Below are 27839 nucleotides of genomic sequence, written 5' to 3' on the forward strand. Positions count from 1 at the left end.
ACACATCCAGTCACTTCTTGAACACTTCCAGAGAGTGACTTTACCACTTCCCTGAGTGTCTGACCATTCTTTCAGTAAAGAAATTTTTCCTGATGTCAAACCTGAACCTCCCCTGGCACAGCTTGTGGCCGTTTCCTCTTCTCCTGTCCTTATCCAGGAGTCTGGTACAGACATAGCCCATGGGTGCAGACTACAGGGCACAAAGTTTCCGTGCTCATTAGGCATGGGCTAGAAAGAGCATAGTACTAGTATTACTAGTTGATTGGTCTAACAACTAGCATATCTTCAAACTATCAGTTGAGTTTAGTCCTGTATTTTAAAGCTGAAGGAAGCTTACTAATGCCTTTGGAGAAATCACTGGTGAAAGTGAATATAAACTCTAAGGCAAGCCATACCTACACGGACAGGTTTACTGCAAATGTCATTAGATGCCTACCAAACTCCAGGTGTCTCACATAGTTATAGATGTCCTTCACATAGTTGCTACGCAGGTTTGGCTCATTACTCTCTTCCATGTCTGGGTCTTCAGACTCAAGCAAGACATCAGAAAAAGCCTGACACAGTATGTATCTTCTGATGCATCACATTCACATATTTCCATGCTGTTTGGAGACTGATGCTCTGACAGCAAGGAAATTCAGAAAATCAGTGCAGACAGCACCTCCCTCCACAGCCCAGTGTGGGCCAAGCTGCAGTCCTGCAGCATAGAGCACTGCAGGGGCTCATGATCCCTATTTCAAGGCACCAGAGGAAGGCACAGCTCTGCTGCAGCAGCAGCCAAACACTGGGCTGGGGAAGGGGCACACAGCACAAGGAGGCCCCAGACGGTGCCCTGGAGGGCTTTAGCTAGGGGTTACGGGCTGGCGGAGGCACAATTTCCTTGGAGAAAGCCTCAGCAGCCTCCTGGTAACCATCCTCTCCGGGGCAGGGGCGTACTTGACACTCAGCTCCCCGTGGTGGCCCTTCAACTTGGTGACTTCTTGGCAGCTAGGCGCGCTTTCGGCTCACCCATGCAGTTGTCGATGTCCCCCCATCGTGGAGGCGGTCGCCGTCCCATTCCTGGGGACGGGCCGCGCGCTCCTCTCATTCGAGGGATCGGCTGCGGAGGGGACTGCCGGGGAGGGCGAGAGAAGGGCGGTCAGCGGGATGGCGCGTGCCCGGGAACGGGGGAATCGGGGCCGCCCTGCAGGCAGCGCCGGCGGGCTGGAAGAGCAGAGGAGGGGCAAGACCGCACGGGTCCGGAGCCGAAGGGCTGTAGATGCGGAGTCGAGGGGCTTCACGGCTGCTCCGTACGCACTAGAGGGCTGAAGGGGGGAAGAGAGTGAGGGAACCGACGGACTGTCCCAGGAGAAGGCGAAACGGGCACACGCGCACCGCCCTCCCCGGCAAGGGAAGACCGGGCTGCTCCTGGGCTGTAACCCGCACTGCCCGCCAAGCTGAATGGAGGGAAAGGGAAGGAGCGAGCAGGACACGAAGGGCCGTGCAGGTGTCTCCCCGCCAGACACGGCAACAGCCCGCTCCGCACCTCCGCCCGCCCGCGCCGAGCCAGTGCCATCGCGCACGCACCGAGGCGAGACCGCCGGGCAGGAGAGCAGCGCCATGGGGCGCGCTGCAGGCGCCGCGCCTTTAAAGCCTCCAGCCACTGCCTGCCCGCCCACTGGCCGCCGCGGCCCCGCAACTCGGGCCCTAGTCACGTCCCCGTGGCTTCTGCTCTAGGGAATAAGCGATTACTGGAAAACAGTAGCACTCTTCTCCTTAAGTACACACGTACTGCTCGCTCGGAGTTCCTTTTAAACCTGTTTAATCTTTCAAATTGTTTTGTTGCAACTCTGCATACAGATCAGGTGACTAGATTGAACCTCCCGACGCCCTCGTAGTATTAAGATACGAATCAACGGGTCTGCACCTGTGGTTTGCAAACCTGCCCACATAGCCAAGTGCCATCAGATCTTGTGGGGAATCTTGAACCCTTCTTTGGTGGGTTATTGCCAGACTAAACAAATTTAAGATGGATGTTGTAAGAGAGACAATGCTTATTGCCATTGTCTTCCTGCCAGGAGACTGAGAAAGAATACTCTGCATGTATGCTGGGTAACATGCAAAAACCTGCCAAGTGCAAGCTAAGATGCAGGTTTGCACTTGGCTGTGAAGTATCCAGGTATGGGCTCATCTTCACTGCTATTATCACAATGCCAGCCACCTTGATTTGTTTTGGTTTTGCCTCTACCAGCTGAAGTAGGAAATTGCCACTTACTCAGAGGAAGCTGTGGCAAGCACAAAAGCTATACAGTTAATATAATGATTTAAAAGACAGAATCACTCCTCTTTCCATCATCTTCATGTCACAATGGGGTTGCTGAAATACTGTCAAGTCTAGCACAACCACCTCAAAACAGGAGTGGCACATGTAAACATTAACCAAAGCTTTTTGTTTGAGATTGGTTTCAAAACCAAAATATCATTTTAGTTCTAGACTAAGCATAACTGTAGCTCGTCAAGTGATGAGCCTTCCGGAAGAAGCAAGGTAAGAAAACCAAATGTGTAGATGAACAGACCACAGGATTCAGCATTGAGGAGGGGGCTGACTCTCCAATGCTGTCCCAACACATGAGGGACTGCAATCTATGCACTTAATCTTCATCACTCTACAGAAATGCAATGCAACTTCCAGAAATTTTCTGACCACAGTTTTCCAAGTCAGTCTTGTAGTGCAGAAAGTGTTTTAACATAGCACGAGAGGAACTCCTTCAAGAGTAACAAAACAAACCACTGAAGTTGTATAAACAATCTGATCACAAGACAAGCAGAATGGTTCACGGACATCCCTAACTACATTCCTGGTAAATCTCCTCCTACAATTCCTTTATCACTGTTCTGTCCTTCAATTTCACTAATACCAAGTCTATTTTTCTTATTATGGTATTCAAGAACTACTGACTCAGACCAGAAACAAGAAAACAGTACGACAATACTTCTATGATACAAGGGATGATCAAAGAGGTATTCATTCTTGTTAACACTGAATTAATTTCTTAAATTTCAAGGAAAATATTGACATGCTACAGGCAAGAAGATAGGGGAACTAGAAGCCTGTAAACAGATGCAAGCACAACTGTCTCTGAAGATGTATTTTACTACCTCATTGACAGGTTTTCACTAAACACAGAGATTTGTTTCCTTTGCAGTATTAAGTCCTCAACATCCATAATTCTTTCTTAAAGGCACTTTTTCACTTTCCAGTCAAGAAGTCTCAATTTACTGTTCATTTCAGCAACTTGTCAAGTCCAAGACTACTGTCACAGTTTATCATTCTAAACCTGAACTTCTTCCCTAGGTAATACATGGAGGTACCGTTGGCTGCAGTGCACCTGCAGCTGTCATGGTATTACTAAAAAAAAAGACTGAAGTACAGGATAACATATCTTGAAGAGATGAAGTTTAGCTGAGTGCTAGGATGCCCACTGATTTATTTCTAGAATTCAAATACTGCATTTGCAGTTACTCATACAAAAAGTACAAAAAGTTTTATTTTACAGAGTGGTTTGAGTTACAATTCTGAGGCTTCCCAGGAAAAAGTGTTTTAATTTTTCTTCCCTTCTCTATTTCTCACTGTTAGATCTATGGATTTTGCTTCTTAAAAAAAATATTTTGATACAAATGTAAAATGGTAACATGTATTTGCTCTGGTGCATTAAATGTAGAAATCAGATTTGTATGCTGAGATACAATATACAAAACTGTATATTTCTATTATCTAACAAAGTATGCAAAACACAGGACTTGATGTTTTTTGCTCCCCATAATAAAGTGGTTTTTTTTAATTCCAAGAGTCTTCAAGCTATCCTTGAAAGAAATAATCAACTGGGCACTACTGTTCTGTTTGCATTCCAATATAAACTACTTCTATTTCCCACTGCTAACACGAAATTACAATACCGATATTCCCTACTTTAGAGAAAGTGTGGAATATATCTGTGCTCGTCTACAAGTTTCAAGATTTCTGTTTAATAAACACCTAGGATATAAGATTTCGATTATTTTCACATTTACAGTAAGTACTCAAGTCCTTCTTATTTCCTTTATAAAAGCATCTCAATCCAATTAACAAAGATAGTACACTTACAAAAATTCAAATATATAGTACATTTGTTTCTGTACATGTATGTGCAAGATCTCCCGGCAAAAATACAAATATGGAATACAACAGCTTGACCTTTAACATCTCCTTTGGCAAATACAACTTAGTATCACATGATGTAAGTACCATCTTTGTAGTATTTCATGGATTCTAGCTGCTGAGTCATTGCAAGGACATCCTGAAATCCTGTACTGAGTCCAGACATGTGTTGAAAATAAGCTTCCTTCTCCACTTGGACAGTTAAGTTGTTTACACCAGCGTCTTTCAGAATTGCGGTGACCTGAACAGAATGGTATAGATAACATTAATATTGCACTTCACGTGTATCTCACAGAAGCTTGCCGTATGATGGCTCTGCAACGCTGTAAAAAACCCCCACATATCATTGTGAAAAATTCAATTCTCTGGAAAACAAAGAGTAGCTTAAGAGGGTATGGCTTTGCAACTTCTGCACACTGGGTGGTTCTCAGCGTCTTGCATAAGGAAATATGTACCTATGTACCTTTTTGAGGAAAAGGAAAACCCACGGCAGATAGGTAGTGGTAATTTAGTTTTAGACATGTGATTAGCACCCAGATACCCCTACTGTTTATTCCCTGTTTTGCAGGCCTGTTTTTACACCTCTCCTTATTTTTTCAGAGCAGATGTAGTGCCACTTTCAGTCAGATAGCGGATGTTCCATCAAACAACTCTTTACACGACTAATTTCAAGCTAGCAGGCAAGGGGCTGTACAGCGTTAGAGACAAGCTCTGAGCTCTACATAGCTGAGACAATAATGGAGAGCTACAAAAAAAGCATACATGTCAGCTTGAAACTTCAGTCTGTGACCAAAAGGGAGATGCCGAGTAGGAAATTAAATTAAGAGTCTAAAAACCTTGTATTTTACCTGCTGTACAATTCTCTGTTCCATCACATCGGATACCACTTGCACATGTATTGTGCCTGCCACAACAGTTGCTGAGTGACACCAAAAATGAGGATCTCTGTAGGATATAACTCCCTCTATTTTTTGAATCTGTGAAGAAATTTCAGTAGCAAAAATGAAGTAATTTTAAACTTGTACATGGCTATTGGTGGATAATATTTCACAAGGAAACAAAACTGTAGCACACCAGCTTTCCAACTAAGCTATATTCAGAATTATCTTGTTTTGAAATATTACTTTGCTACTACTGTAAAATTCTAGAAGGTAAAAGTCAAACTAAATGAAAACTCCAGAAGAGCAATGCTAAATAGGATGAGGAAAATAATTCCCTGATTTAATGAACAGATCACAGGAACATAAATGGATAGACTAATCCGAATACTGTTCTGGCATCTACCAGGGCACTTGTTACTTCACTGTTTAGCAGCTATATTTAGTTGTCATAGCTGAACTTTATTCAGAGACGTAACTTTTTTCCATAATATATAATTCTTTCAAATTGATCTTTGTTCTGGCTTGGCCGTGATGGTTTTTCAGAGCAGCTGATAAGGAGCTGTGTTTTGGATTTCTGCCTAAAACCATTTTGATAACACACCAATGATTTGGCTGTTGCTGAACTGTTCAGGCTTTCTCTTTTCTATCAGGCAGTGTCAAGGCTTTCTATTTTTCCCACTTTGCCCTTACCCTGGTGGGTAGGCTGCACATGAGCAAGAAGCAGGGAGGTGACGGAGCCAGGGCAGCTGATCCAAACTGTAGAGAGGAATACTGCATGCCATTTTAACACTTTGCTTAGCAGTAAAAACTGGGGTAGAGGATGGAGGGGAGATTTTGGCTTTCAGGCTGGCTGTTGTTTGGGGACTGCCTGGGTATCAGTTTGCTTGTAGGAGGTGGTACACTGCTTTTTTTTTCTTTTTCCCACCACTCTTCCTTCACCTATTATATTACTCCTGGAGTTTTCTTGCTTGTGCTCCCATCCCACTGGCAGTGGTGGTGGTGGTAAAGGAAGGGAGTGAGCAAGTGGCTGTACGGATGGCTGGCTGCTGGATGGGGTCAACCTACAGCAAGCACATTGTTGTATAGTGATGTAATTTTTAAAATGCTTTTGCTATTATCTTTTAATCAATTGGTCTTGCATTGTTCTCAAAAAATACTTTCTTTCTAGTAATTCTATCAGAATTACTGTCTTCCTTCATCAAAAAGTGAAACCACTCTGCATGTCATTTTCCTTTCACTACATGAATCTCTCCCAGACAATTCCCACTTGTTCTGTTCTTTCTCATGCAGACAAGAACACGTTTTCCCGTACAGTAAATGACAGGGCACCATAAGGATAGTCTTCCTTGAAGCCTCTAGTTGATGGCATCCTCAAAGAACTTTTAACTCATTCTTTTAGAGAGAGGAGTTCTCTACATGGAGGTCCACATTACAATTCTGGGCAGGAAATTAAAATGAGGCAACAGCAAAGACTAGGTACAGCCTGAAGGCAGATGCCATACTGCACCAGACAGGAAGAGAACAGTCTAGAATGAGAAAATAATCAGAAAAAACAGCTTAAGTTTTGCCTACTGTGAATCAGTATACCCTTCATGATATGGGTAAATCAGTGTCTTGGGGTGACTTTATGATGCTTGTATCCCCAGTCTGTTCTGTTGGTGTGGAATATTGAGTTCTACAGCTTTAAGACTGGTTCCCGGAATGAAAGGGGAGAGAAGAGGTGCAGAGTTTGTTTCAGAGACTGCCCTGGCTCCCCCGCATCCTTCACACAGACTGTGCTGTCTGCAGTGGACAGCAGCAGAGAGCTCTCCTTTGCTTTTGGTTGGTTTTTTCTGGCTAGCTGAGGCAGAGAAGTTCCCTGGACCGTGGGGGTTTTTTTCCTCCTTTTTCTTGGAACTGTTTGAACTTGCTCTGGACTGAAAACCCAGAGGAGCAGCAGGAGCTCACACCTGTGTCCCACCACGCCTGGTCTGGGCTGTGGCATTTCCCAGCATCGGAGGGACTGAGAACAGCCTGAGGGAGCCGGGCTGCGACCCATGGAAGGGACTCTGCTGAACCTGTCATCCCTTCAGAGCAGCAAAAGGTTTTGCTGCTTAATATTGTTCATTTTTGTGCTGGGGAGTGCTCTGCCTGTTAAATAAACAGTTTTTTCCACTTCTGAGAAAATATTTCCCTGAACCAGTTGGGGGAGGGACTGCTTGAATCTGAATGGGACCCCATTCAGAGGCTTCATCCCAAATTTGCCCTAAGCCAGGACAACCAGAAAACTTGGAATTATAAGCTCATAATACAATCCTGTAGCCTGAATGTTCGTAACAAGTTTAAAAAGGCTGCAGGTTTCGGGAACTGCCATATTACTTTCTCAGTACTGCAGTGTGGTGCATTAACCAAACTGTTACCACGTGTCTGAAATTACCAGCTACCCATAAAAGCAAAAACCAGTGGAAGTCTTTTTAGCTGCAAACCAACTTTTATAGTTAGAACTAGTCATCCTGTTATTTCTCTACAAAATAGATTTTAAACAACTTGAGACATGAAGTTGTCTAAAGTAACAGAAGCTGTCTGACTGAACTGCTTGAGTTTAATAATCATTAAAAACTGTTACAGCTTCGTATGTTTGCATACAAAACCATTTATAATTGTACCTTTTCTAAAGCAGCATGCAGGTCTTTCTCCTGTTCTGGAGGTATCCTCAACAAAAGCACTTGACAGGCATCTTTCAATAGTGGGATAACACTAAGAAAAATCAGTGTAGCAATAAAGAGAGAGCATAGCGGATCAGCTATGAGCCATCCAAATTGCTGAATAAATATTGTGGATACGATAACACCAACACTGCCAAGAGTGTCTGCTAACACATGCAGAAACACACCTAAAACCAAAACAAATAGAGTGATTAACAGTTCTGTATAAAATGTATGTATATATTCAATAGCAGAAACATTGTAAGGCTTACTAAATGTCCTCAAGCTAAGCAGAGATGACTCTCTGCCCAGCCTGGGACAAAATACAGTAAATATTTAGCTCTTCTAATGTTTAATTGCAAATTAATGTAAAAAAACAATTTTTAAACCATGGGGTAATGATCTAGGTAGGCATCCACAGACTAAAGTATATGTGAATAGTCTTTAAATTGTTAGTGGGATTTGTACAAAATAGCGTAATCATTTAACTCTGCATACAAGGACTCATTGATCCGTAACAGAGAGTGAGAAGATCAGTGTACATGCACTGACTTGCTAATGTGGACACACATGAATGTACTGCCTGTTTTTTTGTATGCCAATTCTACTCGAGAGAATTGCCTTTGTTCTACAGATATGAATATTTTACTTTCATTGCTTTAACTGTGGGTTCATTCTCAATGGGTGTAAAAAAATACTCTCCAGCTAAGATTAGTGCTAGTTAAGTGTCAGGATTTTAAAGAATATTGAAACATAAGTATAGGCAGACATATTACAGATATAATTAATACCGATAACCAGGACAACCAACTGAGTTAAAACATAAAATAACCTATGAAACATGAGACTATTCACTGAATTCTGAAAAGCTTACACAGAAGACATTCTTTTAAAGGATTTTTTTTTGTAATCCAGACAGCTGGTAAATAACTACTTTATAACTACTAGAGAAAAAATTCTATGCTGAACATTCATATACAGTGCCCTTCTCAGTTAGCTTATGATTTCAGATTTGAAAGATTTCTTTACCACTTTATCTTCTGAATCACAAATAAAAGCATATTTTATTGCTGGTCTGTATTTGTTCTTCTGCTTCTTATCCCCTTCCCAGTGTTTTTATAATCAGCTGTGACACGATTCCTAGAAGCATGATAGCATCTTTATAGAGACCTTGTACCTTCATTTCCAATTTGAACTTAGAAACAAGGACTTAAAAGTTTTTGAGTACGGTTTACAGTGACCTTTATTAATGTGAGTACTACAGATTACTGCTTTTTATTGTTCCTTATGCATTACACACATATGCACAGAAACAGTTCACGTTTCTTGAAGTTAAATTCACCATTAGTTTGAGCAATTCCTGTATAGGGCATTTAATGCCTGTCAGATCACGCCATGAGAGCATTTTTAGATTGAGGCATAAATAATACTGCATAGATCTGATCCTGAAAATCTTCAGTCTCCTAGAAATCGCGTACACCAGTTACGATTCAACAATCTGTACTTGCCTCTCATGTTGGTGTTCATGCCTCCTCCAGAAGATCCATGGGAATGTCCATGGCTGTGGCCATGGTCACTGTGCGAATGGCCATGCCCATGGCTGTGGCTGTGGCCGTGGTGAGAATGGCTGTGATCGTGTGTGGGACAGCCTCCCCGAGATGCCCCGTGGGAGTGCGCGTGGCTGAAGGCACAGATACCGACAAGGTTTACAATCAGCCCTCCAACAGAGACCGGCTATGAGAGGGAGAAAAGTCTTTAACTTCACTGCATCCTCACAGGTATTCAAACTTATTTTCTAGAACGTGGTAACCAAAAATACTGTGTATGTAATTAAGGAAAACTGTGGAAGACCACAACTTCTCTGGGCAACCTGCTCCAGTGCCTTACAGCTTCACAGTAAAGAATTCCTTCCTAATATCTAATTAATTCCTAATATCTAACCTCTACTTAACCTACTTCAGTTTGAAGCCATTTCCCCTTGTCCACTAAATGCCCTGGCAAAAAAATCCTCTCCAGCACTCCTGAACACTCCCTTCCCTCCTTCCTAGGTACTGGAAGGACTATCACCCTGGATATAAACATAAATTAACCATTAACTGCAAAACTACACTGCAATTGAAGGACAAAACTTACAGTTAACATGTTCGTATCTATGTCTGGAGGATCTACCAGTCTTGCCACTGATTCCATGAAGACAAAGAAAGCAATCACCATCAGAAAGAGGCCATTAATAAATCCAGAGAGAATTTCTACACGTCCGTACCTGAAAATAATCATATATACTTTTAAGAGTGAAGAATGAGTACTCTGAACAAATGTCAAAGTCATAATAAATGAAGTGATCATTCTTTCAATACAGCTTTAAGATTGTTGTGATTTTTTTCCTCAGTGACACAGAATCATGCCTCAATTTCTGACTTATTTTTTTCTGATCAAGAGGTTGCCACTTTCCAACTGTCCAAACTCCATTTTAATAAAACAATATAGAACTATTCTCTTAGACATACTGCCCATTCAGGGCTTCAAACTGCTAAACAAGCATGTAAAGTTTAGTTATATCTGCCAAATCTAAATCTTCATGTGAACACTGATTTTTAACACAGATTTTTGTTTGACATAAATGCCTAGCATGAGGTAATTTCTAAAGAATATTCAGAGTGATAAAAGTTTTACTTGTAGAAATAAATGAAAATTACATTTCAGACACATTTTTTGCACAGGTAAGCATGAGCACAAATGGAACAGAAGAGACACAGCAAAAAACCTACAGAAACATGCATCAGTAAAATATCCAATACATACCAGGACATTCTGAAAATGAGCAAGAAGAATTACATTTCAAACAGTCCTTAAAGAGCCGAAGATACGTACCCATATGAAAATATGCGAGTTGCTTTCCACCTTGTCATCAGAGCTGCAAAAAGCCCCATCACTAACGCAGAACAATCAAAAAGCATGTGAAATCCATCAGAAATAAGACCAAGGCTATTGGTCCATACTCCATAAAAAAGCTCCACAAAAGTGAAAGCCTAAAACAAAATAGAGTTTCAATTTTTCCTTTAATATTAACTTGTGTATTAATGTTTTGGTAGATAGAAGGACATTCTTTTCATAGAAAATTCAACTGTTTTCAAGGATATTGTTTTAAGTATTTCTAGACCATTTTTCCTCTCCTTTCTTTGGTGATGCATTCCAAGTCTATAAAAATACAATTTTGAACCTACTGCTTTAAAGCCTCACACATAAAAAACAACTCTATACAAGAGTAAATTTTTTGTTTTGAATTTTGAGCTGACATTCTGCAGACAAAATTCCAGGCATTTTATCACTAAAAGTGTAAGAGCTCTGATCTGACACATTATTAGTGTAAAAGTAATGATGTCTATAAATCTCTTATGCCAACATTTTTTTCACCAGTTAGTTGACTGTTTAAATATTAAGAATTGGCTCTGAGAAAGGTACACAAGAAAACATTTTTAATACCTACATTTACCCCGTACATTTTACTATTATTACTCCATCTGCCTAAAAACTTTTTTTCCAATCTTTCGTATTCCATAATGGAACTTTTTACAGTTAACACAGATACTTCAAGTTTCTCCCCTTATTTTCCTGGTGATATTTGCAAATGATGTTCTATCAATTTTGCCTACTGCATCATCTTTTCCTATTGAAGAGAGAAGCTAAAAATAAAACTAGCCTGCTCCAATATGACACTAATCAATCCCACACTTTCTATTTTGTTGTCCCCATCCTTATCAGTTTTCACTGAGGCTCATCAGTTTCACCTTATCTGCTGGCAACATTGAGGTATCTCAACCTTAAACATACTACCATACGAGTATTCAGTTATTGGTATGACCCTTACACATAGAACCAGTACTGCACTGTGACAACAAATCAGTGACCACTACTTAAATTGCTCTGTCAAAAGCCACTTTGAAACCAATTGATTATAGGAATCTTTTAAAGAATAACTCTTCTTTCTGTATTATATATGCACTATTGTGATTGGGCTTGAAGAAAAAAAACCATGCATTTACCAGATTTAGGCACAAGAAATAGAAGATCTGCCGAGAATCATACTCCTCAAGGATTTGTTTCAGTGACTCCTTGATAAACCGGGGTAATGACTGGGAGCTTTGCTGTAATGCATCACCCATGAAGTTATAGAGAGGAGTGCCTTCAGGGGAATAGCCAATAAGGGTACCCTTTTGCCCTTTCCTGGAGGGGGAGGACAGGATATTGGCAGCTGCAAAGAAAGTATTGAAGTTTTTGTTGCTGTTTCTTAGCTTCACAGCTATTTTAAAACGTGTTTAATCAGCACTCAAGATTTACATTAAATTTTCAGGCAGCAAACTGATTGTCAACTTCATCTTGAGGTTCATCATTAAATTTCATTGCTATGTAAAATTAGATTATCACTTCCACAACAGATAATTCCTTTTTTTTTTTTTTCTGCAAACAGACAGTAAAAAAGCAAAAAGCTACAGGCTGTCTTACTCAAAAGAATCTCTAACAGCTCATCCAAAAGAATTCCACACACCTCAGTTTTCTGATTGGCCTCCCAGTTACACAGACCACAGATTTACTACAGTTTAGACAAGAATACGTACATAAAACAAAGAAGACAGCACTCACTACCACCCCTCCAGAAAGAACATGCTCTGTGCTTTCATGGTGTGGTGGCTTGTTCATAGCTCGAAGCTGGTCTGTTATTGGATGTGTCCAAAAGTTTCCAAAAAGCAGTGCACTAATGAAAATAAGAAAGGATCCGTATCGAGCACATGTGGAAGCTTCCATCTTCACAGAGCATATGGACTCCACGTAGAAATCCAGGATCACAACAAAAAAGATGACTGTTATGAAAGGCATGATGAGAGAAGACCAAGACTCTACTTTACTCTGCAATAAAAAATAGATTTCAAACAGGACTGCTTACCAGAAGAATGATTGTACTTACAGCATTAAATGTAGCTCATCTGAATTATGTTTTCACTAATCCATAAAACATAAATACTTTCAGACTTCCAATTTATCATATAAACACATCATTCTAGACATAAAAAGAGACATATATTAAAATGCATTAAAATGCTTTATTTTAAATACTTTCATGTTTGTAAAAGGAATTCCATATACAATGCCATGGTTGCAATGGCCTACTATTCTTACGCACACAAGCATAAAGAGCATTTTTAAAAAATACAATAAATTATCTACTTCTTAGGGATAAAAGAGCACTATATTTATATAGTCATTAACGCTTGTGCAATGTTAGTAGATGAACCCAAGATATAACATCTGAGCTAGAAGGACGAAATACAGTTATTACACAAAAGAGGAAATTAAAGTATCACACAGATAAAAAACAAATATAGAAGAAAAGCATAATGGAAAAATTTCAAACAAAGCTTACTACAAAAATAAAGACAGCAACATTGGTAATTTTAGAGATATTTTAAAGGAAAAATTTAAATTGCAATTCACAGGCATTACAAAAAAAGTATTTATCTTTGTATTTACTATCTTACCTCTGTTGTCAGAGAGAGAACAATAACCCATGGGCACAACAGAAGAACGGAAACAAGATGAGACAAAGCTTGAAGACGCTTGGCTCCACCTACATCTACAGATAGTTTTCGGGATGCCATGTGGAAACCAACCTTGCAGCACAATGCTAGTACCAGAAGAAGTACTCCACCCTGGGGATATAAAGGGATTCCATTAGCATTTCTTAAGTACCAAAAACCTCACTCCAAACACAGTGAGACTTGAAAGGAGAAAATATTAATGTGCTTTCCTTAAACTGGAAACAAAAGCCACAACTAGGATATTTCCCATAATTTTTACTCTAGCTAAACAGCAACATAGCATACATGATTGTGCCTTAGCACTATTCACAACAGCCTAATATGAGGTGAATTTTAAAACTCTCAATACTGTTAGTTGGCATACACCAGCAGCAAAATGGTAGCAAACAGCATCTGAGGAAGAAGAAAAATCACCCATAGTTTTCCCATCTTCTATTATTAAAAGCATGTTGAAAGCATACATAAACTCCCAAAGATTCACATCATCTTGTCCTCTAGACATTTCATAACATTTTCATCCACTTACCTCTGAACACGCCCTATTTCTTCACAATACACTCTTTCAAAATTGTTCTTTAAATGAATTACAGCATATACAGATATACAGCATCTGATCTCCCTTAGATTACCCTTGTTTTTTTGCACCATTAACCATTCTTTCTAATATTTATTTTATATTAACACCTTTTCAGCTCCACATTTTCTCCTCTTTTAGTCCTCACTGAAGCCACTTTAGCAAGACTAAGCTAGTGTAACTCAATCAGCCAGGTCAACCCCATACAGTCAGGTTATGATATTCTGCTATTCATACCACCAATTACAATAGGACTATCTCATTGAGAAGTATCAGAATCTGTGTCTTCAAATACAAGTCTAATGTAAAGGAAAGACTGGGGAAAGCTAAAGATGCAGAAACAAAACACCAGTCCCAAAAGTGAGTAAGAAGTGGTTTGTATGCAAAGCATTATAAACACCCAGAACACTGATGACAGAATATTTCATGGTAATTTTAATGAGACTTGTTAGGCTTTGCTATGCATTATAGCAAAGTCCTTATCAGCTATAGTGGTTGAATATTGTATGGTTTGGCTTGCTGTATTGAAGCTCCTCATACTCCAATCGGTGTGCAAAATTTACAGTGCTAGTTCAATTCCAATATGGGGTGGGGATGTTCAACATTTTGGTTTTGATTCAGGCCTGGATTAAGTCTGAGCTGGTGGTGTTCTTACGTACAAAACTTAGGTAAAGATTCTAAAACAAATGTTATTTACCTTATGATCTGCAACACCCAGGAAGGCAATGATTGTATACAGAACATGAGTAAGGGCACTGTCATGATGCCCCTCAGCTAAGTTAAAAGTTAAGGAAGAGTTTCGTTAAATTTTCTTTTATTTTTCTTAACCAAGAATAAGAATAGGCAAAGGTAGCAGAACACAGAAAGCAGAGGTAAGCAAACTCAGCTTTATGGTGTGTTGGCATGTGCAAGACAACCACAACAAGGGGATCAGGCCCACCCCTCAGCATGGATTTATGAAAGGCACGTTCTGACTGACCAACCTGATCTTCTATGATGGAGTGACCTGCCTAGTGAATGAAGGAAAGCTGTGCATACATGGGACTCCAGGGCTGTTTAATATCTTTACCAGTGATCTGAATGAAGGGATCAAGTGCAGCCTCAGTCAGTTTGCAGGTGACTCCAAGCTGGGTGGGTTATTGATCTGCTGGAGGGCAGGAAGGCTCTGCAGAGGGATCTGGGCAGGCTGGATCATGGCTGAGGCCAATGGTGTGAGGTTCAACAAGGCCAGTGCTGGGTCCTGCCCTTAGGTCACAACAACCCCGGGCAGTGCCACAGGCTGGGACAGAGTGGCTGGAAAGGACCTGGGGGTGCTGGTGACAGCGACTGAACATGAGCCAGGGTGTGCCCAGGTGGCCAAGAAGGCGAGTGACATCCTGGCCTGGATCAGCAATAATGTGCAGGAGCAGGGCAGGGATTGTCCCCCTGTACTGGGTACTGGTGAGGCTGCACCTCAAATCCTGTGTTTAGTTTTGGGGCCCTAAGTATAAGAAGACACTGAGGTGCTGAGGTGTGTTCAGAGAATGGCAACAGAGCTGGGAAGTACTTACACGGAGTAGGTGATGGAGGTAGGTGTTTAGTCTGGAGAAAAAGAGGCTCTGGGCAGACCTTATCACTCTCTACAACTATCTAACAGGATGATGAACCCAGACAGGGGTCAGTTTTTTCTGACAGGACAAGAAGAAATGGCCTTAAGTTGCATCAGGTATTAGTATTAGTATTGAGTAGATTGAGTATTAGGAAGAATTTCTTCAGAAAGGATTCTCAAGCATTGAAACAGGCTGCCCAAGGAAGTTGCTGAATGAACATCCCTGGTGGCTCATAAAAGACACACAGATATAACACTTAGGGACATGAATTAGTGGTGGGCTTGACAGTGCTGGGTAAACAGTTGGTCTTGATCATCATAAGGTGCCTTCCAACTCAGGCCATTCTATGATTCTATTTTAGGATTCTACTCACTGAAAACTAAGTAAATTAATCAATAAAGTTCCAGAATATACCATTTTTATCTGTAATTCCATGTTTTTATTCTTCCTTTGAAAAGTTTACTTTCACCTTGCTCATTTTTACTGCCCATCTGTAGATGTACTACTTTTTGTCAGTACACTCAGTACACTCAATTTCACATTTTCTCTGCTTCAGAACAAAGAGTCACTTGCTCTTTTGCATCAGAAAGGATACGATGTTCTGCTATTTTAGCCATGAGGTCGTCATTATCAAAAAGCAGTAAGCAGATGATAGCTATGATGAAAAATGCAGCACCTCTTGTCTGTAAAAAAACCCAACAAAACAACCCAAACAAACAATAGACAATCAAACATCAAAATCCTCCAAGTATTACTAAACTACTACTACAGATTACTGTAAAAAAATCCAGGAAATCATTCCCCTCCTTCCCTGCTTCCTGATCAATGTAAGCATACTTCAGTAAGAAAATCATGAAAGAAACCCCTACTATTTTAAAGAATGTGACCTTGACAATATAATTTCGCATTTTTTCTGGTTTTCAGACTTCAGACAACTCAGGACATATCACCACTGCAGCAAGCTAGATGCCAGTATCTTATGAAATTTAAGTGTGATTACTTTCTTCATGGTGTCTTTCTGCCTGCCAGAATGCACTGCTACTTCAGCCTGATGATTTAGTATTTTGTAACATCCATGAGCCACAAACAAGATCTGTACACACTGTTGAATTTTGTCTTACGGGTTCTAAAGGCTAGAGAACTATGCAAAGATATGAGAAAGAACGGCTCTGAAGTGTTTTTGTGGGGAAAGGACAGAGGTAACTATGAATTCCCAGCTCCTGGAGCTTTCACTACCCAGACTTAAACCACTGCAATTTTTGGTATCCATCATCTTAGCTAGATACTGAGCTCTAGGTCTGAAAAATACTATCACAATTTATCTTTTAAAGCCAAATAGACCTATCACAGTCTTGTTGCAGAAAGTCAGCTGACCAGTTTATTTCATAAAGCTGAAATATTCAGAGGATAGCTGCATTATTGCTCCCTTGTTTCTGCTGCCTTAAGATATGCAGCTTAATTCCCAAATGTGGCCCACTAAGATAGAGACTGACAAAGAATCTCTCTGAAGCTCTACATCTATCCTTTTGGTAATCAGCTGGAGAAAGTAACTTGTCTTCTTTAGCACGATCTTCATGCTGGACGCCCTAAGCTTCTCAATTTGCAGGGGGTGAGCATAGAGTGTCAGTACAGATGACTGACGGTGACTTTACTTCAAAGGCTGCCTGAAAGTGCTTAGGGGACTCCAGTGCAGCTATGAGACACAGATTTCAGAACTCCCAGCCTGAGATGGCACCAAAGTGAGACTTCCCTTCTAGCCTCATGTATATAACAGAAGGCATTTTCCTCCACCTGTTAACTGTTTTTGAGTGAAAGTGCTCAAGAGTGCTAGGTATTGGGATACGTTCATTCCATTTAGGGCAACTTGGGCACATTTAGAGAACATCTTGCAAAAGTATGTGCAATGGGACTTAAGACAAAGCCCCAAGTATAGGTCTTCAATTAAATGAAAAGACCTAAGTTTCCAGCACGCATAGGATCATGCAGACGTAAAAGTACTTAGAGAACTGTCTGTCAGAAAGAAACAATGCATGTGAAAAGCTAAATGCATTGAAGATCCTAGGTGAGGAACTGGAGACTGTATTGCTGGACTTCAATGTCTAAGGTCAGAACCACTATATGCTCAGATGTTCTCTTGTCAGTTTGAACCCAAAATCCCATCACAAAGAATGCTGAAATGCAAAAATAATTCTCAAGATTATTTTCTGCCTATAAACAGAAAACCTTCTCAGATATCTGCCACGAATATCCAACAGCTTCACCTACTGTTCCTCTCTCTCAATGCCATATTTATTATTTCTAGTAGTACATCTTACAATTTTACCACTAATTGAACTAAAAAAGCACATTTTCTATAAACGTGGATCCAGTTTGTTCCAGGCAAAGAATTACTTGAATTTATAGGATTCAGTATGTTCTACATTTAGTAAAACAGATTTTTAAATACCTTTGCTGGTCCTCCACCTGAGTTTGTGAACAAGACACTAAGGAGTGATAGCACAACCACATCACTGTGCTCAAACAGTAACAACGTCCTATTAAAAAAAAAAGAAATAAATACTCCATTTACAATGAGTTTACCTACAACCTTGATATACACTATTTCAGCTAAAACTAATGACACAATAAAGATTTCTCCTGTGATTAGAACACCAGGTTTAAACAATTCAAAAGAGAAAACACAAATCAATTTGCCTTCACCAGCAGTAGATCTACACCTTACAAAACAAGAACTTCCTAATTCAAGGAACAGATGAAAATTATTCATTTATAGATAACTTTAAATTGTATTTTCTTCTAGCAACACAAGACACCAACTTGCTCAAGATGGAGTTATTATTCCCACTACAATACCTCCTCTAAACAAGTTTCTGCTCCCAGAGAAAAAAAGATGTCCTGTTCTGTACTACAGCACTCTGTTCATCGAGATGCTGATGACCTAGTAGCTTATGACATCTCAAAACCTCTTAATTGTTGAAAACAAAAAATTAGAGCTTACATGCTACTTCCTTCAGACAGCAAAGGCTAATTAACAAGCTGTATTGACAGCTTTCCTGAGCAGAACATGAAAGGAATTATTGCTCTCAAGTTCACCAAATGCTTTTGCAATCTTCTGCACAGCAATACAACATGCTAGGACCCATGTAACTGGTTCTGTCTCGGAAGACTGCCAGCATCCAGAAAGACATGAGAGTATTAACTACATTCATATAATTAATCACAGTATTATTATTCTCAGGTATGCCTTCTCCTGTGATAAATATTCACCTTCATAAATTGTATCATTTAAGGCTTTACTTTCCGCCCACTACTGAAACATGCTTTCCAATATATTAACTTTCATTTTTGGAAGTCTAGCTACTCTGTTATAGTTACTCAGTCAGTAGTACTAGTACACAGCACAAATGGTTTCACCTGTATATACACTAACATTACTCAATTTCAACACTGAGCACACAGCCAACCAGATAAAAAAGTACTCTGCAACAAGTGCAGAACTTGGTTCTAGTCACCTGTCAGAGGAATACCAGCTGCTATCATTAGCCATCAAGTCATGGACTTCAAACAGGTAAATAAACAGTTGGCATTACATTAATGAGAGAAGGGAAGCAAAAAACTGCACTAAGTGACCTTGATGTATCACTCAAGTGTTTAAGCGCTATCAAGAATTTCACTGGCATCTCATAAAAGTAGCTCTTCTTGTAGAAGAAAATTAGTCTTTCTACAGAAATTACATGTACTTTTCCCCAAGCACTAAAGATTTTACAGGAAAATTCATAAGGATTCAGTACATTTTTGGATACACATCAAGTGGCTAGCAGCATTGTCTGACAGATGGAAAACCAAAAACAAAGAAGCAAGACAGGGAAGGATCACAAAAGAAAAACAGTATTCACAGTAGATATGTATTTACCTCAGTGGTCCACACAGAGTAAGGCCAAAAAACCACAAGAGTGAAATGATACATCCAACAACAGCATGCTTAAAAATTTTGATCCACTACAAAAGAAAGGTATTTCATTATCATTTCCTACAGTTTCAAAATAAACACTCTATTACTAGCATTGTTTTAGCACAATAGCTGAAGAAATTGAGGGAAAACATGTGCTTTCCAAGTTCTATAATTATAATTTAAAGTATCGTTATCTTCCTAGATACTTTGCCAGGCAGCTAAAATTTATTTGGACATACTATGAACCAGAAATTTTTACACCATAATACTAGATTCTGTAACGTTGGCTGAGTTCTCTTCAACAAAAAGCCTGAAAAATGTTTGAAAAATCAGGTCCATTTACCTATTTTGTAATCTATTGCATATACTGGATAAACATAAAAGGAACTGGATAAAATGTACAAATTCAAGCAAAGACCTTATGCCTACAAATATTTATGTGCTATACTCTTTTTTCAGGAAGCAGGCTTTAATTCAGATATTCAATACATTATTAACTTCAGATTCAAGTTTCAGAAGAAATTAATTCTGGAAATATGCTAAACAAGGTGCAGCACTTACAACAAACAAAACACCTTCAAAATCCAGAATCTGAAATCCAGATTTCCGAACTCAAATAAAAAATCAAATATGCTATTTATTCCTATTCACATTTTTAAAATTATGCCATACACATCCAGGTCATGTAAGCAGTTGACACAAGGAACACTTCGAGGCTATCCTTCAGGTTTTGTCTACTTAGTGCATGCACTGGATCAAGTTTTTGTGGACACAATTACATAAACCCAAGATGAGTATGAAGCAGGTGAAGAAAATTTATTTCTTACAAATCAGCAGGTTTTGACCTGGCCCTACTCTAAACTCCCTGGGATACTGGAAACTCAGAAAGGTCTGAGGAGCAGTTAGATTAGGCCCTCATTACGTGCGGAAGGGACTATTCTATTATGAGAGACAAGACTGGAGCATTTCGACATTTTGGCAGTCCAGAAATTGCCTGTTTAACTGTCAAAGTCAGCTAAGTAGACTAAGCTCCTTACAGTAGATGCTTGCTTGGCGATGAGGACCAGCCTCCTCACTATACTCTCAAAACAAGCTGACAAAAACTAAGAACACTGAATGTTTTAGCCCACAAGACACTGAGTTAGCTGCATACCTCTAGAATCTGTAACCACATCTTCTAAGTGGCATAATCTATGTCTGCCTTTCAATTTTGGCAAGAGCCATATTGCCAATAATATTTACAAGGATGTGAGTCACTCTTTACCTACGTCAACTCACCTGACGCTTGGTTACCACTTTTCCAGAAGAAAATGGTTTTTGAAACAAAACCATAAAAAAAGCAGACCTGTCAAAAGGACAAAGTTTTCTCTATTAGTTTACAAGCAGTCAGGTTTTTATTCAAACCAGAGCTAAACAACTAGGTATGTCATATCTGGTTCAGTTTACAAAATGGCTTCCAATACATCTTATCCATTAGCACTGACAACAATGACTGGTTTTATTTTCCCTGCTGCATTACCAGTGTCAGATACCAGTACTACAGTGATGAAAAGTGAACTTCAGTTCTGGTCAAATTCAAGTGCCAGTACTTGAGAGAATGGTTAATGATAAGTCGACTTGTGATTTACAAAAATCAAAATAAGTGACCTCAGAAGTTTTGAAGAGAAATAATACTCTGATTTTTATTAGCAAGATAGGTGTAGAAAAAGGCTTACTCATGTATAGAAGGCTGAATACACAGTCCTGTAGGAATAGAAGACAGCACACAATTTCTTCAAGTGGCATCAAAAGTGATGGGCAAAAAAACACTATAGTGCTTGGGAATATGCAAGCGAGAAGACCATAAATGTACATGAATATGAAATAAAAGGAAAAAATGAAATTCCGAATGTTCCAATGCTGTCAAGTTTATTACATAAATGCTCTTCTACATCTCATCAGGTAAACAAGAAGCAAGATCTTGTCTGCAAAGATTGTTTCTTTGTATTTGCTATCAGTTTTCATACCTCACCCCTCAATCTGGGAAAAACAGCAGCTGAATCACACAAGAACTTCAGGAATACAAACTATAATGAAGAAAGCTTATCTTCTACGCCCTCGTTAACAAAGTTTGGACATGCCTGAGCATCCTGGTTTCAGCTTGGACTGAGATAAATTTTTCTCAGTAGCTGCTATTCCAGTGCTACTGCTAGTGCAGTACTGTTGTGGATTCAGTGTGAGAACAATGTTGACAACACAGTTTTGGCTGCTCCTTAGTGCCACTTATCCGAAGTCAAGGATTTTTCAGTTTCCCATGCTCTGGCAGCAAGCAGGTGCAGAACAAGCTGAAAGGCAGAATGACCAGGAGACCTGGCCTGAAGAGGCCAAAGCGCTGTTCTATACCAAAATACCATATACTCAGTATATAAACTGGGTGAGCTACCCAGTTGGGGAATGATTGTGCTTTAGGGATGGGCCAGGTATCATGATTGAACATGTATGTTGAACAGTTGCACTATGCATCGCTTGTTTTTATTGTTTTAATTTATTTTATCTCTCTCCCTTCCCTTTATTACTATACTTCACTTATTAACTGATTAATAATTTATTAGATTATTAATTTCAATTATTAAACTCTTCTTATCTCAACCTGCAAGTTTTATTTTTTGTTTTCCTCCTCGTTCTCCCCCCCCAGCACCCTGTGGTGGGGGAAGGTGAGAGCACATTTGTATGGTACTGGATTGCCAGGAAGTGCAGTCACACCATGACCAACAGCACTGTCAGAACAGGCCCAACTTTGAAGCTGGAAAAACACTGAAGTTTCTCAAGGGCAGAGAGGCCTTACAGAGACATGTGGAAAGACCAGAGAGCTCGACAACTGCCAATGATATGAAAAGAACAAGTGCTGGATTCTCCATCTGTTGTGGGGTAACCCTGTATGAACAAAGCAGGGGACAAAAGGCTGGATGGCAGCCCCACAGAAAGAAACCTGGAAGTCTCAGTGGATAGAAAGCTGAATACGGGTAAACAAAAAGGGCCAGCTGTGCCCTAGGGTGCATTTGCATTCAAGCATAGCATCACCAGCTGCTCAAGAAAGGTGATTGTCTTGCTCTGCAATACACTGATGCAGCCTCAGCTCAGGTCCTGTGTGCAGTTTTGGGGGCCTCTGTATCAGAAGGATAACAAAGTATTATCTGTGTCTGGGGCAGGCAGCCAAGATGGTGTTAGGTCTCAAGGGCAAGAGGAGCATCTGAGTTTGCTTGGTTTGCTCAGTTTAGAGAAGGCTGAGGGGTGACCCCGTGGCACCTTCTTCAGTGGAAGGACAGAGGATGAGCAGATGTGGATATCTGGTGACCAGTGACAGGGCATGAGATGGAATTACACTGCATCAGGGTAAATTCACACTGTGCATTATGGAAAGGCTCTTCACTAAGAGGGTGGCCAGCCACTCTAACTGGCTCCCCAGGTCTGTCACAGCTTCAAGCCTGTCAGAGCTCAAGGAGTATCTGGACAACACTCTTGATCATATCTTTCAGTTTCAGGTAGCTGCGTGAGGAGCAGAGAGTTGGACTCAGTGGACCTTATGGACCACTTCCAATTTGAGACATTCTAAGATACTAAAAATACAGTGAACAGAAATGTGAAGCAAAAACCCTGCTATGAACAGAGCACTTCCTGGATTCACTATTATGCCTTTTCCTCTCCGCGTAAACGAAAACAACAACGCAGGGTTACAACCTCGACGCTGTCAAAGAACATCCAAAGTACTATGCGTGGGGGACAAGGCTCCACCCCCTGCACACTCACCCCAGCTGCACTACGAAGATAAACTGCACGAGGTGGACCACTTTCAGGAGATCATAGGATTCAAACAGCCCCACGGCTTTCAAAACCTTGGCGAAGCACAGCAGCACGATGTAGCGAGTCAGCCTGCAGAAGGAGAGAGGCCGGTTCGCACCTGCCACGCCGCCGCCCGGGCCCGGCCCCGACGCCTCAGCGAAGGCCGCCGGCCACCCCGCCCCTGGGAGGCCGCGGGGCGATGCCCGCTGCCCCCCGGAAGAAGAGACGGCGACGGGCCGCCCGCCGGAGCCAGCAGGGCGGCCGCTCCCCCCCGCCGCCGTTACCGGGCGCTGGGCACATCCACAGGCCCCAGCGCGCCGCCGCCGGCTAGGGCCTGCCCGCCGTACGGCTGCTCCATGGCGGGACGGAGGGAGGGAGCTCCTGCGGGGAACGGCTGCGAGCGCTCAGGAGCTCAGGCGCGGCCCGCCTGCCCTGCGCCGGGAGCACTGCATCGCCCGCGGGCAGTGCGGCAGGGCGGGAACGAGGGGAACCGGAGGGGAACGCGACGGGAACCGGTGGAGAGGCACAGGAACCGGGAACGGGAAGTACGCGCGGGAGAGCTCCCGCCAGCGCGCGTGCGCGGCAGGAGTGCGCAGGCGCCGCGGGGCGGGGCCGGGGCTGTGAGGGGCGCGGCTCCCTCCCCTTGGGGCGGGGCACGGAGCGGTCGTTGTGGAAATTTTTTTTCCTCTTTTTTTAAAAAATTCAAATCAGTTTGTTTTGGGTTACTCTGACACAAAGCTCTCCGCTAGTATCAACCATCCGGAGACGGTTTCCCTGACGAAGGCTTCAAATGTCCCGTTGAAACTGATGGGAAAATTTAGGCAGAAGATAGGAAATGTTCGTATTGTGAGCGAGCTGCTCTCTTCCAGCCATGTATCAAGCTGTCTGGTTTTGGTTCCCAGCACGTGATTTTGGTATATAGTTCAGCACTGAGGCAGAAGAAAGAAATCACGAATATACTGGTGTATTGAAGTAGCTCAGCAATGGTCAGCTGCATATTGGATTTCTTTGAAACAGACTTGGGTAGACTTTAACTGAGCAGAGATGGAGAGATAGGAGAACAGAGGGCTATGACTGCTGTCAAATTAAATTTTCAGAATTCACTGGTCAAAAATCAAAGGTTTTAAAAATTTATTTACAGATTTTGAAATTATTCCCTGTGCAGGTGAAGACCTCAGCATGGCAAGCATAAATCTCTTTAAGTGAACTGCCGTCTGTTCCAGCTGTCTTGTGAAGAACCCTTCAAAGTTTAATCCGCAGGTCTTGTGTCCTGTCAAAAAACCCCTCAGTTAACAACTTGGAGTCCCTGCAGGCCATGGATCAACCACAAGATGTGATAACGTTAGTGGCCAGGGGAGGGGAGGAGGCGCTCGGGTCGGTGCCGTGTGCGCTGTGTCCGGGAGATGGAGGTGTTGGCAAGCAGCGCACGGGGCAGGCCCGCGAGCCAGCGGTGTGCACGGTGCCTGCATGGCCCGGCAGCCGTGTAGGGAGACCAAGGGCTGAGGAGGAGGGCAGAGGGTGAGAATCAGCACGCTGGGTCAAACATGGGCAGAAGGAAAGAGGAAAAGGCTAGTAAGTGCTTTCTGGGACCAAAACAGGGGGAAATACAAAAAGGGAAGATGTGAGTTAAATGATAGCATTGCAAAGCCCAGAGGATGCAGACCATGCATCCTCAACGCTTTTTCAGGGTGGGTAAATGTGGCATACTGGGGCAGGCTGCTGCCCATCAGTGGCTCTCCTGCTCACATAAGCCCTGTGGTGTTACAGTCGCTGGCCTGCCAGTTCACTTAGCTGGTCCCCACTGAGTTCCTCCCCAACATATGTCTCAAGCACCTGTTGGCACCTCCTTGGCTGCTGTGGGATCCCAGGCTGGAGTGGTGGCACAGCATTCCTGCCAAGGCTCTGCACCCCGGCAGGACCCCTGGCTCAAAGAAACTCCTGGAAGAGAATGTGTCCTGCCACATCAGCAGTCCTGTCTCACTTTTACATACATAAACATACCTATAACATGAACTTAGACCTGGTGTAATCCTGACATACTGGAAATCCACTCCAGCCTGGTGCAATTGTATTTGATTTGGCCAAGAGGTGTCTTGGTGTCAGCATGTGAACTCCATTTCCATGTGTGAAAACATATAATAATTTCACTAGTTTTGAAAATACACCTGCCAGGACTTTTCAGATATGCATGTTCATACATTCCAGTGGAGCACCACAGGTTACTATCCTGCTGCAAAGATGGCAGGCAGGTACCTAAAAAAGGAAATTGCAAAGTCAAAAACAACACAGAGAAACTTCTTAGGGTTGTTCAAGGGAATGGTAAAAATAAATGACTAGTAAGGAGACCAGAGTTGGTGTCTGCAGGAACAGCTGAAGGAGAGAGAAGCTAAAGCCTCACAACAAATAGACCTAAACCCGCAGAATTCACAACTGAAAAAAAGGCACGTGCAGGGCATGAGGTTCTTGGATAGGATTTGAAAGGACTCTTATTTACACCCTGCAAAACATGCAGAAAAGGTGAGAAAATCAAGACATAAAATAATGCATGCTCCTGAAGTCTTAAAATGTGAAATCAGAGTATCTAAAAGGTTAGAAATCTGTGGAAAAGAGTAGTTGAAGTGTTAGCGGTGGTCCTAAGGTGTTTGTGCTTCTCTTCAGTGAAGATGTGATGTAAGGTGAGCACAGGCGTAACAGATGTTCGTGTGAAATTATGAACCTGATTGTTACTGCAACCTAGTGAGACCAGGGAAAACATGGAAGGAAAAGACTCCGAGAAATTTGGGAGGATAAATTTTTGCATTTTCTCCACTAAATGAGATCTTGGAGCAAAAATCCAAGGAAGCAAAAAAGATCCACTTTCTAAGTGATGTACTTCTTTTTGCTAATTCAGGATTACAGTGAATTATAGTACATTTGGGGGGAAAAAATATCCCCTCCTTGTGAAAGCAAAAGTACTCAGACTTGTGCTCACTGAAGAACTGCAGTCATTTCAAGTTTGGACTTTTGGTCTGTCAAGAAACATCAAGCATTTTCCCTCTGCACTGAAAGAAACAATGTCTTCATTTGCCACGAAATGCAGAAGCAGTTATCTGGAGCTGGCTCTGGACTTAAGTCTATGGGGAGGCACACTCAGGATAGCGGCAAATGTCCTGGTGAGGGAGCTCTGGTAGAGCTGTGCTGCCAATGGGCATTTATTTCAAGTTGTGCTTTTATGAAGAGTTTTGTTTGGAAAATATCTTAATAGGCTTGTGTTTCTTGAGTAATGGTGACACAGATATCTGTTCCAGGAAAAGCTCACTGAGATTAACTGAGTAATTGGAGTGGCAGAAAATGTCTTTTCTCTTTGACTCGGCATGGGAGGACAATGACTTTGCTAAGACTTGCTTCTGCACTTCTTCCTTTTGATTCTAATGCAAGCTGTGGTCCTTCATTTTTCAGCTAGCTGAGAACAACTAAGTAGGAAGTGGCATTATTGGGAAGTGCACAGATATCCATGGTTCCCATCATATTAAAATCACACACACAGTTTTGCAGAAAATTTCAGATGGTTGGTGTTTGAGGAAGCGAGGAAAGGAGTGCAACTGTCTCTGAAATAACATTGTAACTTGGATTGCTGTGAATCTCCATCTCTTCTTGTGCTGCCGCTATTGTATGTACATATCACTATGCAAACTAGTGAAATTACAGGGATAGAAGAGAAAGTAAAAAAAAATCCTCAGATGTAGCAATTCAGAGAAAATTACATAGCAAGAAAGCCTAATTGTGACTTAAAAGTGTCATTTTTCTGTTATAAAGCTCCAATATTAACTATGTAGCAGGCATGAAAAGAGAAAAAAAGTTGATAGAAAATCAGAAATGCCCAAAAATCAGGATCACTTTAGAGGCTTTTGTGATTTCCTGTCATGTGACATAAACCACCTATTGTATTTTTGCTGGGAAATTTGTAGCTGAGGTCAATATAGCAGAAAATAAAACTTGAGGAAAGAGACACGGGTGCTAGAATGTTGTGTTCTTTATCAAACCATTTACAGAGGATGGTGCCTGTTCAAATTTGCATAAAGCATACTAAAATAGGCTGTATTCTATCATGTTTGCTGCTTCCTGTCAGCAGGAAGAAGCAAAATGTTTAATTTTGCATCATCAGAATGTTTGACTTTAGATATAAGCATCCTTTTTTAACTGGACTCGTTAAGACAGATGACTACTCTGGCAATAGTTTTCCCTCTTCTCCCTGTGCTTGCTGTAGCCTGACATCATCTTCCTGGTGTGGTTCAGGCTGTGCCACGCTTGGCACAGATGAAGCCACTGGTGGGGATCTGGCTGGTTCCAGCACTGCTGTGTTAGAGGGCAGTCAGCCTCCTCCTTCTAAATCTGTGTTCAGGTGTGTAGCTCTACTGAGAGCTAGTCTGCAGACTGACCTGGATTCTCCCCTTGAAAAGCAAGAGCCCCCAGAGATCAGTCCTGCCTTATGTGTTTCTCCCTTCAGAGTTTGTCCCTTTTACAGTGGTGATGCATGCAGAGAGCTGAGCATCTACCAAGGTTGTGGGTGTGGTTTGATAAATGTCTAGT

The 27839-nt window shown here is 41.5% G+C and overlaps 1 protein-coding gene across 1 annotated transcript; it reads right to left on the minus strand.

The window, feature by feature from the left end:
- Positions 1-3423: 3423 nt before the first annotated feature.
- On the minus strand, positions 3424-23835 carry SLC30A5 (solute carrier family 30 member 5). Its single transcript, XM_014881413.2, has 16 exons — positions 23555-23835; positions 23238-23360; positions 20730-20796; positions 19413-19498; positions 17946-18033; positions 16095-16182; positions 14608-14684; positions 13277-13447; positions 12359-12647; positions 11786-11994; positions 10614-10771; positions 9876-10005; positions 9251-9476; positions 7704-7930; positions 5026-5154; positions 3424-4418 (listed from the first exon to the last, which is right to left on the minus strand). The coding sequence occupies exons 1-16, from the start codon at positions 23626-23628 to the stop codon at positions 4248-4250; spliced, it is 2313 nt and encodes a 770-aa protein (XP_014736899.1). The 5' UTR covers positions 23629-23835; the 3' UTR covers positions 3424-4247.
- Between the last annotated feature and the right edge of the window lie 4004 nt (positions 23836-27839).

Source organism: Sturnus vulgaris, chromosome Z (genome assembly GCF_052056855.1).
Source record: "Sturnus vulgaris isolate bStuVul1 chromosome Z, bStuVul1.hap1, whole genome shotgun sequence".
Taxonomy (NCBI): domain Eukaryota; kingdom Metazoa; phylum Chordata; class Aves; order Passeriformes; family Sturnidae; genus Sturnus; species Sturnus vulgaris.